Raw genomic sequence first — 14,220 nt, 5'->3', positions numbered from 1 at the left:
TAAAAGTACACAGCCAACTTTTAAGAGCTGGCTTGCATCTTTTGTTTTCTCACTGATTTCAGCTGCATGAGTATACAGCATTTATCCACTGTGGAATACTTTCAAACTAGCTAACTAACGAATAAACTAAAATAACAACAAAAAGTGTATTTCTGAGGAATTAGGTTGCTGTCAAACACCTTCAGCTCTCTAACATGCACCAAATGTAAGATTCTATTTTGTGCCTTTGAGAGAACCAGCACTAAGTCAAAGACCTGATGGGAATACATCACTTGAGTCTGAGTTATTCTGGAACTAGAAAGGCCACAAAATTAAAATCCATTCTGAGAATCTTCCTACTTTAGAGGGGTTTCCTTAGGTTACCCTCCATCCCCACCACATTCCTACATTTGGTAGACTTCAAAGGGTAAGATGCCTTGCCTAAAAAGACATAGGCCTCTAAAGTAAATCAGGTTTAGTCCGCAAAATAAAAGAATTAAGTAAGATAAAAAGAATTCATCCCAAGAATTCTCTCATGTCCTTCCCATGTTTGTTTTACATATTTAAGTGCAGTTCCAAAGTTCAGGAAAAAAATGCTAATTTCTAGTTAAATATATTTTGCAGTTTTCCCCATAACAAACTTCATTTGCTGTATATTTATTACAGTTCAAGGACTGTTTATACTCTTCTTCACCTGGAAAAATTCACTCATCACCAATGAGATCAGTGCAGTTCCACCTCTACGTTTAGGCAATGAAATTGTCCTGTGGTCTCTGAGTAACTCTTTTGAGATTCAATGCATAAAATGTCATGTATTAACAAAAGAAAAAGCAGCCACATCAACAAACATAAAGCCCTATAGTTTGTCAGAATTGTAAGTATAGGTCTACTTTTGTAAGAATACTCACAGGTAGAATGTTTGGGGTTTTTATCAGTATCGTATATGGTAAGGTACAATGAACATTTAAATGGGGCAAGACACGCAGATGCCTTAAATTCAGCTACAGTTTTCAAATACAGCCCAGACTACTGAGTGTAACTTTAATTTTTAACTATGTACTATTTCCCGCTGTTGCCATCAGCATATCAATCAAGTGTATATTATTCTGGTTTGCTCATTTTATTAAAAGCAAATTCGGAGCACAATTGACTTTTCATTTGTTTAACAAGTGAAGAAATATTTACCCTGACAGCCATTTCATTGTAGAAATTCATCTTCATAATAAAATATGCTGTCTGTGAATCAAGGAAAAAAAAGATGGCATATATTTCAGTTACACAAAGACAGTGCTCCTATTTTTACATATAAAAGGTAAGAATCTTTATACATAATACATAATAAGAGTTCTAGGCTTAGAGAGAATAAAATCAAACTTTGTATTGAAGAGATAGGCTTCCTAATACATAATGCAGGCTTAACCAGAAAAATCTATGGTAGTCAAACTAGGAGCTAATGGAGATATATGATCATAAAATGCTCTCCGCTGAGTTTGATAATCAATGGTGCTCTACTGAGAGTAGAATAACAAAGCAGAAATATTCACAAGTGCTGGTGACACGTAGTATTGTATGATTTATTCACTGGGGTTCTTTTAGCCAAAACTCACAGAAACATAAAAGGAATTCATATTTCAAGACGTCTGGTTTAATGAAAAATTCAAAGAAATGCTGTCTTCAGTCGAAATCGTTCAAGGATACGGATGCAGTGATGGAGCAAAATTGTGCCTTCCAACCATCTGTACTAAATGTTATGTACTTAGCTGCCTCCCGAGTAATCCTTGGGAATTTTGTTTCATTTAATATTCATTTTAACACCATAAAATCATAAATACAATGATACCATGTTACAGTGAATCCCCTGATATAGAAAACATTTCCTGAAGTCCTGGTTTCCTTCCAATAAAGTAAAATTCCTCTCATAGTGAACGAATCCCCTATTATACTAAGCAATCACTTGGCAGCATAGGTTATTTTAATGGATACATCACTTTAAACTAAGCTTTCACATCTGTTCCGCCCTCTAATTACAAATGCAAAATGAACATAATTCACAATTGTATCATAAAAAGTAAAATATAAGTACTTTGAATGCAAGAGTATGTCCTTTATTTAGCACAACATGCAGCTTTTATGTGTTTCTCATGTTTTAGACACAAATCAAAGGCAAAAGTGCTTTCCCCTGATATAGTGATTTTCTCCCCCATGGCAAACAGGAATTCACTATAAAAGGGTTTCACTGTAATTAGTGTTATTTGAATTGCCTAGTCTGATCCAAAGCAAATTGTCTGTGGAGAGCAGCAGGACTGGATTATTTATCAACAGTCTGGGCAATTAAGAAACAGTTGGCTGCAATATGTTATTTACAAATGAACACAATGATGCTACTTCATTTTAAATTCTCTTTCTTCATTACATTAAGCAAGGCATAATTCCTGCAGTTTAATTAAGGTGCATTTTAAATGCTCACTTTAATATCATACCAATCTACTAATAATGGAAACAGTAGAAAAGATATTTCTTATATGAAAGAAGAATGCAGGACTGCTGAATTTCAAAAGTTTCATGTATATGTGTAGCTGTATAGACACATACTTATACAAATATATATTTGAGGGAATCTCCACCGAAAGGTATAAATTAGAATAAATAGTGGACTCTATCTCCCCTTTTGTCTCCATAAATGTTTTCTGAGTGATACTAACTGTAGATAGCTAATACTGGAATGGAATAATGGTTGCCAGGTCTAAGTATATTCCTAAACTGCTTGGTTAAATTGATACAATCTTGCTTTGCAGCTCATCTTTTCTTTCTTTGGAAGGGAACATAAGAGTTGCTGCACCACCAAATAGAATGGAAATTGCTACGTTTTTATTCTTCTTATATTTGAAGGCAGTGAGCACTTAGGTCTGAATCCATCCCATTTCACTGAAGAATCTAAATTGGAACATCAGTATGCTCTTTACATCATCAACACTGAAAGACAGTGGGACCACTTTCACTCTGAGCTTGGCAAAATATTGAAGAGTTCTGCAATTGCATCTCTGTCTACTATTTACAGTCAATGGCAACTAGTGTCCTAATTTGCATACCTCAATTACGTGTGAGAAATCCAGGCCTTACCCTACCACTACTTAACAAGGTCACTCACGATAAAAAGGAAATGATGCATTCCAGCTTTTACTCAATGTTGTTCTAAATCACAAGTCAGCCAAATGAAGAATTGCTGATATAAGTGTCTTACAAACTTATCCTTGAGCCAAAAGCCAAAGCCTGTGTCATCATCTAGGTTCTCTGCAAATGGATTTGCCCTGTGTTCTAGTCCTGATTAGAATAATATGTGCTAGTTCTGCTATTACAAGTGATGGGAGAATGTGTTCATCCCTATTCACAAAAGCAGAGCCATAATTTAGCACTTCTACCCAAGTCTGTTTTTAGGTGCTTTCCTATTAAAGAAAAGATTCTTTCCTGAACTGGGGCATTCTTGCCCAGAAGACTCCTGTCTTATCCTTAAGTGGAATTTCCTGCATTTCAGCTTGTCCCCATTGCATTGCTTCTCATTCTTTCATGGGGTGCCAATTCCAAGGTGACACTACAAGGTTGACTCTCTGGGAGGAATTATCTTGCCGTCTCACCCACATGCACCACCTCCACTTCTGAACCTTTGTATTTATCTCTGATGCTAATATACAGGTGTCCCTACTAGTTTAAGTCTATGATTCCAAAATATATTTGAAGCCTTTTGTGTATAAACTGTTGTACTACTTTCTCCTTTTCTGTTTAAAAACATGTTTGGGGATCACCTACACATGTGATCTGATCCTGACTGGTGTTTTCTTTTTCTTTAAATAGTTAATACAAAGTGGCAAATTCAAAGGAGAACAAGAAATTTGATTGAGAGTAGACTGAGAGAAGGAACTAACACATGGTCTAAGTTGGGAACAAGCACTTTATTTTTTTATAGAGCAAATAGACATTTGCCTAATTCCTATTGGACTGGGACTATTTAAAACTGATTACTGAGTTGAAACTAAACTATTTAGGGTGTCGCCAAACTACATCACATAAAATATTCACTTTTTTCAACTGCATCTTCTTCCAAAGTGAGCTGAAAATATGACCATCATGCATGCCAACTTCATATAACAATAAAATGTTACAATTCTCTTTGCTTTAACACATGATTTCTTGACTTTGAGAAATATTGTAAAAAGAAACAGTGATGTAGAGTTTGATTCATGTTCTGGTGTTTGCCTGGTTTTAAAATTCATACTTTCCTGCAGGTCATGCAAGACTTTCAAAATCCAGTACAACCAATGTAACTAAGTTATTAAGAAAACTACAGGAGCGCAGTTCTTAATTTTAGCTTCAGATTAATATTAGGAAACAAAGCTTTATACAAAAGCACCTATATTTAGAATATAGAAAGGCACATAACTTGAGTCATAAACACCATCAATAGTATTTTTTTTAACTTAATGTATTTTAACAAACAAAGGAAGAGACACTAGAGGAGTAACAAATGAAATACTAGTAGCGATGCACATATGGACAGCCAATCTGATGAGCCTCAGCCTTTGTTATTTTCCGCATCAGTACCACTCACATTTCACAATTTTGAATATAATCATTAAAATGATTTATTATCAAGTAATCATGGGTATTTTGTGCATATGCTTTGCCTTGTTTGCTGGCAGCAGATACCAATCCAATCATTATCAGAGGACAAATTTTAAAGTGAGCAATTTTTTTGTATTTAAGGAACTATCATGTCAAATGTATCATTGCATTTCATAATCAGGAGTCATTACAACAGTTATTAGCAAGAGTTCAATGCAAACATTAACTGATCCTTTAACTTAAAAGTTGCATTAAGCTGCTGAGAAGATTTTTGTTTATTTTTAAAATATTCGAAATTCAGACATTAAATAAGTAAAGACAGTATAACAATGAATATAGGGAATGAACTTGAAGTTTATACTTACATCCACCCCAAAATATACAATACTGAATATAGTGGTCTAAAGAGAGAAAAAGGTGCCTTTTTTTCTGCTACTTGTATGGCTTTCAGGTTAGCTTCCAATCAAGCTGTCCTATTTAGTCCTCTCCAATCAAAGAGATGGCAAGAACAAAGTGAATTATTTGAGGGAAAATGGTGGTTTTCTATGTTGATTGCTGTACAATTTGTAAGCTTGCTGGTAAGTCTCTGTTTCGCTACAGCCCTGACTAATATTAGATGAGAACTGGAATCCAGAGACTGGATGATTTCATGGTCTGATTTGGAATGTGTGTATTAAGTGTGGGCTTGCACAATTTTTTGTCCTGCATTATTCCACAGACTTCAGATTTGGCAAGGGCTTGTCAGTTATGTCTATTTGAAGAACTACATATGAACCAGGCTTTATTAGTAAAAGCATTTTTTATTTTTATTTTCAGAAATATATTTCAAGAATGGAAAGCTGAGGGGGCTTTATGATGCTAGCTATCTCAGCTTGGTTATTACAGGAAATCTGTGCTAATTTGAAATACTTTTTGTCTTAAAATGTAACTGTCAGTGGTTTTTAAGAAGAGAGGGCAAAAGAAGAAAGAGGTAATAAAGAGATGAGGTAAAAGACCTCCCATTTCATAGACACATAGAACAACTGAGGTTGGCAGGGACCTGCGGAGCTCCAAACCATTGCTCAAAGCAGGGTCAATTACAGCAAGTTGTGCAGGGCCTTGTTCAGTTGGGTTTTGAGTATCTCCAAGGATGGAGACTCCACAAGCACAGCTTGCACTCTTTGGGCAACCCATTGCAGTATTTGACCACCCTCACAGTAAAAAAAAAAAAAAATAATAAAATGTTTCTTATCTTTGAGTGGAATTTCCCATATTTCAGTTTGTGCCCACTGCCTCTCATCCTGTCACTGAGCACCAATTCCAAATGCTGTTGCAGGTGGATTCTCTGGGAAGAATTATCTTGCCATCTCACCTATAGGGCACCACAGAACAGTGCAATGGACAGTAGGCACAACGGTAATGTGTTCATTTTGTATCTTATCTGGGCACCATGGTTTTTACAACCTTTATATATAAAAATAAATCTCTGAAGAGACATCATTCTGTTTAAAATAGGAAACTGATTACTATCAACAAAGAAATTAGCATTTGAACATGGAGTGGCCAAAAGATAGCTCCTTACAATTTGGGGGAATTGAAAAATATGTAAAATGGATGCCATTAGATCTTTGTCCTGCTTATGCCCTCTTAAACACCTAATGATCAGATGCCAAAAACTGACATGGTTCTTATCCTCATCTTGAAAAACACAGAAACACATAAATGGCCTTGTTTCTGAAGTTAAATTCACCACTCTATAAAGTTTCAACTGTGAAAAAATGTAGAACTGGAGGGGGCATCATGAGATGACTTCACCTAAAACATTGCCTGAAGCATATCTAAGTCATCCATGATAAGCATTTGTCTAACCTCCTCTTAAAAAACTGCAGTAGAGGGAGTTCCACAACGTCTTTTGGCAGTACGTGTCAGTGTTTCACATGAAGTTGATTTCTTCCTTCCCTTTTCCCAGTGGTTGCATGGATTCTTTCTTTTCATTAACAAATTTTAACATACATTAACATTATCATGTCTCTCCTCTTCTACAGAAGCTTTTCTAAATTAAACAAACCTTCCCTAAACTCAGGGACAAAATTCAACTGAAGTCTCACTTTTTTTAAAGTAGAACCCAATCCAACCATATCTGTCCTGTATTAAACATTAGTGTTTTAGAAGATGGACTGAAAACCATAGTCTGAAAAGATGACTCATAATTTATTAGTTAAACCAGTTAAACCATTTATTAGTTAAACTATTAGTTATTAGTTAAATTGGAAGAGATGAAAACTTTAATTAGATTACTGAGGCATGAGGGAAAAATAGACAAGCTTCCAGGCATACAAGTTCCGCTACTTGAAAACATAGTTTAGTAGGAGGTATGGACTTTAGCTTGTAATTTATGAGTTGTTATAGCTCTTTTTTTTTTTTTTTGCTTTTTCTTGACTTGTCAGTTTTGACCAAAACACAACAATTTAACTTTAACAAAATCAATCAAGAATAAATGCCTAACAAGTTTAAAACTAATGTAAAATATTAACATAAATTGATAAATTAGTGAAGTAAGCTACATATTAAAAACTTAATTATTCTATGTTAAAATCAAATTAGTTTCTTCTTAATCTCCTAAACCTGTTAACAGAGGGTTTAGCTTGTGTGCTATCATACACTTTTGCTATCTTCAAGTCCATCAAGGGAATTAGATTGACTGTGATCTGCTGTGTGCCTTAAGGCAAAACCTTAAATACTTCAAGGTTCATTAAGTAAGAAATTTAAACCACTAAAACATAGAAGAGCAATGTGTAGATACATGGGCTTATTTTATTTTCAGAATTAAAAGTTCTGCCAGGAGAAAAAGCATCTTAAAAAAAAGCTCCAATTCTGCAATTAGCATCATGCGGGCAGGCTTCTGCACGAGCAGATCTCATTGCCGGATTGGGGACTAATACTCCAGAGCTGCAAACACTTAAACACTGACTTAACTTGACCGTTATGAGTAGGCTTACTGAAATTAATGATGCTTTTCATCATAGTACAGTTAAGCATGTGTCTGTGTGTATAAAGGATCAAGTTTCAGCGTTTTAATTTCAAGACGAGTGAATGAATTACTTCATATGTATTCTATAAATAACCAAACAAAATTTTTAAAAGTAATTTTCTACCTCCACCATTTTTCTGAAGTATCTTCTGCTTCGATAACCTCTCCACCACTTCTGTATAAAAATCACCATTTTGTTCAGATATCTAAAATGAAATGTATTACCAAAATAATTATTATTTTGAGACTTTACAATACAAGATTATTTTCTCCTAATATTAAAAATAACATCTAATGTATTATATCCAAACAGATGGCCACTGCAAACATACTTAATACATATAAATGTATGCATATATACATATGCACACACACACTTATAATGCAATATATACAGATATTTATATATGCACACATACTTTGCTTTTGGGAAAAATGGGTTACTGCAAACTTACCTATATGCTATTTCAGTTATCATTACAAAAGTTTAATGAAATAACCTTACAAATGTAATTTGCATGATAGATGATTGTATTTTCACCAATGGTTTTAACCAACATATCTGACCAGTTCAGAATTTTTTCAGTCGCATGCAACATTTTCACAGCTTTACCATTTTTAAATACTTGACAAAACCCACAGACATCTGGAAATTTTAGACTACTTTTTTGCTTTTATTAATTACACCTAGCTTAATTGTAACTAAATCTTTACTCTGTCCTTATTATATATACTTTATTATGCTACTGAAAGTTCCGTAATTGATGTCTCACATTAATTTTGCAGAAAATAATGCAAACATTACTTTGGGACTGCCTAGAAAAAGCTGTATAGGGGAGCATTCATACCACTCAACTACGGACAACAAATTTAGAAGCCTTGCAGTACAGCTAGAATAACTCAGCGGAGGCAGTCTTTTCCAGCAGGTAGTTCAAAAGACCTAAATGAGAGGGTAATACAGAACACTAACAACTGCCTATATTCAGCCTGGGCTCCTAAGTCAGACAACACATCCATCTTTGGAAAGAGGACACTGAACAGGATCACTCTGTACACTGTCGCAGAGAAAATCCTCTTCTACACTTAGCTGATTTAGCTCTTCTTACATGCTCATTATAATTACATTGTTCTTCTTACATTGGTCATTACTAAATACAAATGTGCATGTGGAAGAGCATTTTCCTACAGAATAGATTGGCAGACGGCTGGGTTTTCACTTTCTTCTGCAGCGCGTTGTTACTCATGTGCTGGAAACAGAGAGGCACTAACCGATCCTCTGTCTTTGTAAGGGTTTTTGACATGGACGGCATAGCTGATATTCCTTGGAGGGCTGAAATACCATGTTTGCTTGCCTGCTGAACACTTGCATGTGATGGTAGCATCATGTGACAACACACTTGAACCAGCAATGAAAAACATTTTGCCAGTGCCTTTTTTAACAAGTTGTCGTGGTTTAACACCAGCCGGTAACTAAGCACCACGCAGCTGCTCACTCACTCCTCCCCACCCAGTGGGATGCAGAAGAGAATCGGGAGGAAAAAAGGTAAAACTTGTGGGTTGAGATAATAACAGTTTAAAAGGACAGAAAGGGAGAAAATATTAATGATAATAACAACAATAACAAAATGACAATAATAATAATAAAAGGATTGGAATATACAAAACAAGTGATGCACAATGCAATTGCTCGCCAACTGGTCCCCAGTTAGCTCCTAAGCCTGCCCCCCAGGCCAACTCCCCCCAGTTTATATACTGGGCATGATGTCACATGGTATGGAATATCCCTTTGGCCAGTTTGGGTCAGCTGTCCTGGCTGTGTCCCTCCCAACTTCTTGTGTCCCTCCAGCCTTCTTTCTGGCTGGGCATGAGAAGCTGAAAAATCTTTGGCTTAGTCTAAACATTACTTGGCAACAACTGAAAACAACAGTGTGTTATCAACATTCTTCTCCTACTGAACCCAAAACATAACACTATACCATCTACTAGAAAAAAAATTAACTTTATCCCAGCTGAAACCAGGACACAAGTGCACATAATAGCTGTAGCCTATCTTTTTATGAGAGAAATATTGGTCATTAAATGATTAATGTTATTTAACCTAATAATTCATTAGGCTTGATACAGTAAGGATGACACATAATGACTTGCGACAGGCAAGAGGTCAAACTAGAAGATGTAACAAACCCTCTCCCTCATAACCTTAATTTTTATGAAGATACAGAAATTCAAGCATATGACTTTGACCAATTGGGCTTATGATCATAAAAAAAGGAGGAGGGCCTCCTGGGAGAAGGGACCAACCATAGTGTTTCCAAAATATTTATATCAAGGTTGATACAGCATTTTACAGAAGAAGGTAATTGTACATGATTTATGTTTTATAAATGGAAAAAATTATGTAAACAAATATTTTTTAAAATGACCTGGTCAAATCCAGCAGTAAAATTTAATTTTTTACAATAAGACTCCAGTTACCATACACTCACTAGGCAATTTTTCTATAATGTCCACAATAACAGTGATAAGAAAAGTCTCTGCAAACAGCATATCTGAGGGATGTCTTTTTTTTTTTCTAGTCATGCCAAGATTTCTTAAACAATACTGTTTAACTACGCTGAAGATGGATTATTTCCATGCTACTTACTAGCATCATGCCATTTTAATTGTATGTAGTTCTGAAAACCAAAAATTATTATTTCTTACAGTGGCACTGCATATATTTAATTCTATTTAAAAGCAGAATAACAGTTTGGGTTTTTTTTCCAAATGCTCCCATTTTATTAAAAACAAGTAATACCATGATAAATTTTGGGAGAAAAATCAAGATTGAAATACAGATTAAAATAGGCATAATATACTACCTCAGATAGGCTCGGACTCTGCATCCTCGAAACCAGCTCTGGATTTTGACAGCAGCTTTGTACTCTATTTTTCTGTCTTCATCTAGACATCTGAAAATATAAAAAGTAATAATACTTGTCAGCATGGTAATTTAGTACCAAAGCAGAAAAATTCTTCTAAATATGTCTTACTGTTGCAGTTTGTGATCTTTTTCACCAGGTTTTTCATTTTTTAATTCTACATAGTTAAATAATAGTGCAGAACAATATAATCTACATTAGTTGCATATTATGAAGATATCAAATACAAAGAGTATCGCAACTTGTAGATGATGTAAGGTTTGGGAGAGTGTACTTCTTATTCCCATACAATACTGAATATCCATGTCAGCATGTCATGGACTTCTTCCATTGTAGGTGAAATATATAGATAATGCTTTAATGATAATTATAACAAAAATCCTGTAGCTATGCATAAAATTGTATATCTACATGAATATTAAATAAATTAACTGTTGTCAATATTATCATGATAAATATAAATTGAATTAATAGGAAACATATATTAAGGCTGAGATCTAGTTAAAATACATTGTTTTATGACCGATACAAAATATTTTATTTATTACCTGAACAGTAATAGCATCAATAATGGTGACAGATACTGTCCTTGTCTGTAGATTTTTTTAGTAAATATGAGCTGATCTTACAGGGTGAAAGTAGAGGATTTCAAACTTTTAGCTAGTTTCTTAGGAAGGAATTTAAAGAAGAGAAATATGAAAAAGAAGAAGACGTGACTGAAGAAGGAAAGAGAGTTCCAAATATAAGTTAAAACTATTATGAGTTAGAACAACGAAAGCATAGAAAAGAAATTAGATGTGGAAATTTGCAAACTTTAGAAGGCTTGGAATGTCAGGATATGAAATCTTAGTGTGGCTTAAAAGGAAGTCAGGAATCGGAAATAAATGGTGTTAGTAATTTGGCTAGATTCCAATGGGATGACCATGGGAATCTTTTACATGGAATTATAGTAGTCAATGCAACAGCTTATTGCATATTGACAGGACTTTTCACAATGGGAATTCAAAGACATGGATTTTGGAGAAAATGTAGAGATGAAACTCGCAGCATGTTGGCATGTGCTGCAGACAGGTAAGGAGGGAATAAAAGGAAACGAAAGAATTAGAAAATATGCTAGGGTTGCAGCATTGATTAATATAGATGCTAGAGGAACTAATGAAAAAGGAAGGATACAGGGAAAGATGAATTTGTTTTTAAGTTACATGAGAAGAAAGGTTATCTAGAAAGAGATACTGGTGAGGCAGCTGAAGATGCGAGATAGATGTAAGTGGAGAATTGATGACTTCAAGGAGATCTTCAAGAACTATTAGCTGTCAGAGCTTTGTGTCAAATGACATAGTACAAGCAAAAGGCATGTGCACAAGTGGGAAAGAAGCACAAGTAAAAGGACCTCACCAGAAATTCAGAAAATAATTCCAAAAGATAGTCCATGCTTGCCATCTTTCTGTGACTCTGTCTATTAAGAGAATAGTGTTTGTGACAAAGCTAGAAGTCATGTAAGGAAAACCATGAATCTAAAAAAGATTAAAGAAATGTATGAATCTAGAAGAGACTTTTCAGAGAGTTCAGGAAGAAATCATTACTATGATGAGTTTCAATGCTGAGGGGTAGAACTCAGCTATGAGATCACCTCTGGCTTTTATTTACTTGTTTGTTTGTTTGCTTCAAAATGTCAATAACTGTCAAGTCTTTGAACTTAAAATTATATTTTAATTTTCATGGATTTTTTGCTATCCCATTTTTATTAGGAATATATTTACCAAATAATTTAATTTGTTTTGTTACACCTGCCATAAAAGAACAATTAGGTTACTGTTAGTTTTCTTAACTAGTTGATATTAGTTAGCTCTGCTGACAAAGTGTTCTGTCAACATTAATTGCCTCGGTAAGCACCAACAAGATTAATTTTTATCTGATAAGTTAGGATTTTCTTCATTACATTTCTTTAAAAACTAAACACATATTTACTACCAGAGATCAAGAAGCATTAGCTCCATTCATTTTATATCATCTGGTGCAGCATGTACTCTCAAATCACATTAAGTGCGCACAAATTTTCATCCTTATCTGACACGCATCAGACCTGTCCAGTACCTGGAAGCTGTGGAAAACAAACTTTTTTTACCTAAAACCACAAAATAAGTCAATACCAAAGCTGGCATTTATGCTAGAGAGCTTCCTTGTTCCTTTTTTGTGCAGATTCCTAAACTTCAGAATGATACTTCCAGAATAGTTTTACCTAAAGGTAAATGATTTTGATTAAAAGGATATGAATGATTTGGCCCTGGACAGGTAGCCACAATTACAGCCTGGAAATGAAGGGGATGTGGGACTGGCCCTGTCAGAGGTGACAGCTCCAAAACCAGTCCCACCCACTTGGCAATGGCAATGATCTGCTTCTGGAAGAGCAGAAGCCTTCTCCTCTATTACTCCCTGTTAGGTTTTTTAGCTGGCATTCTCTCTTGTCTGGCCAAGTCAGTTTAGAAGTCTTTGTAAAGTTTATTGAAGCAGAGCAACAACAGACTTGTTAGTTCCAGAAACACTTTCAACTGGTCTTACCAGCAGAAGAAGTGGTTTCAGGTATAAGCTGCTCACGCTGGTATCTGCACTTCTGATCCGATTGTATGGTTGTCATACCGTTTGAATTAAGCTTTTACAGTCACAGATACTTCTCAAAGACTTTACAGAATGTTAAAAAGACATACTTAAGGTCAGCATCTGACAACACAGATGTCACAGTAAATAAAAGTAGGTTCTTGAATGAGTAAGTGATAAAATTGTTTAACACTTAAAATAAGAGAATGCACTAACACATCCTGTATATTCTAACACTTATGCTGACAGGGTCTTTCTCAAGGTGCAGGCTTATGGTGTTTTTGCATTGTGCCATCGTTGGGCAAATCCTTCCCTAGAAAGGTGCTTTCCCTAAAAAGTCAGTTTAGGAGACATCATACCTCTGGCATAAACAGAGTTCTGCATAAAACATGACAGGAACATTATTAAGATCAGAAGAACATTATTAAGATCAGGTAAACCTGTCTAACCACAATCAACAGGCAAGATATTACAGTCATCAACCTGCCTTAATTTTTAATGGAACAGGTATATAGTCCTAAAATAGCAAATGCATTTTGAAAGATAAAGAAATTTTCCTAATTTGCAGATTTACTTTAAGGCACTTCAATTACTATGTTCCACCTGCAGCTAGCAAGAGTACTTGGTTTTCGACAGGGTTGCTTTAAGTCAAGCTACTCTGGAGGGTCTGTGTGTGTTCTAGATGTTCTACAGAATTCTGGTTTTAGGTCTTCATAGGTAGGTGAATAAAGAAAAAATTTTCTTTTGTATTAAAATCTATTTGACAGGGAACTAAATCCTTCAGGTCTTACCCTTGGAGGTATTTGCAAACAAGGCAACTCATACAAAAAAAGGTAAATACTTGGTAACCTATATTCTTCTGCACCTTCTGATGCTTCAGATCAACTCAGATCTTTTGGGGAATCTGGTATTTCACTGCAGAATACTGACTTTATAGAGTAAGTAACGGCTTTTTTTCACAGTATCATGTATTTTTGTCTGAATGCCTTCCAACTATTTGTGAATGATGACTGCCTGCACAGATTACAGACTCATGTGCTCACAGCATCCCAGATTTGGCAATTTTAACAGATCTATTACATTATGTAGATAAAGCAT

General features: G+C 35.0%; 1 protein-coding gene across 1 annotated transcript in view; it reads right to left on the bottom strand.

Annotated features, from left to right (window-relative positions):
• SPATA17 (spermatogenesis associated 17) overlaps window positions 1–14,220 on the bottom strand; it is a 94,639-nt gene that overhangs the window by 76,495 nt on the left and 3,924 nt on the right. The window contains exons 3-4 of the mRNA XM_010562156.1: window positions 7,731–7,812; window positions 1,165–1,215 (exon numbers count right to left, since the gene is read on the bottom strand). Of these exons, the coding sequence (XP_010560458.1) occupies window positions 1,165–1,215; window positions 7,731–7,812 (133 nt within the window). The remainder of the gene's footprint in view (window positions 1–1,164; window positions 1,216–7,730; window positions 7,813–14,220) is intronic.

The sequence above is a fragment of the Haliaeetus leucocephalus genome, unplaced genomic scaffold, assembly GCF_000737465.1.
Source record: "Haliaeetus leucocephalus isolate CR32 unplaced genomic scaffold, Haliaeetus_leucocephalus-4.0 Scaffold156, whole genome shotgun sequence".
Classification (NCBI taxonomy): Eukaryota; Metazoa; Chordata; class Aves; order Accipitriformes; family Accipitridae; genus Haliaeetus; species Haliaeetus leucocephalus.
This window is presented reverse-complemented; position numbering and strand designations above follow the sequence as displayed.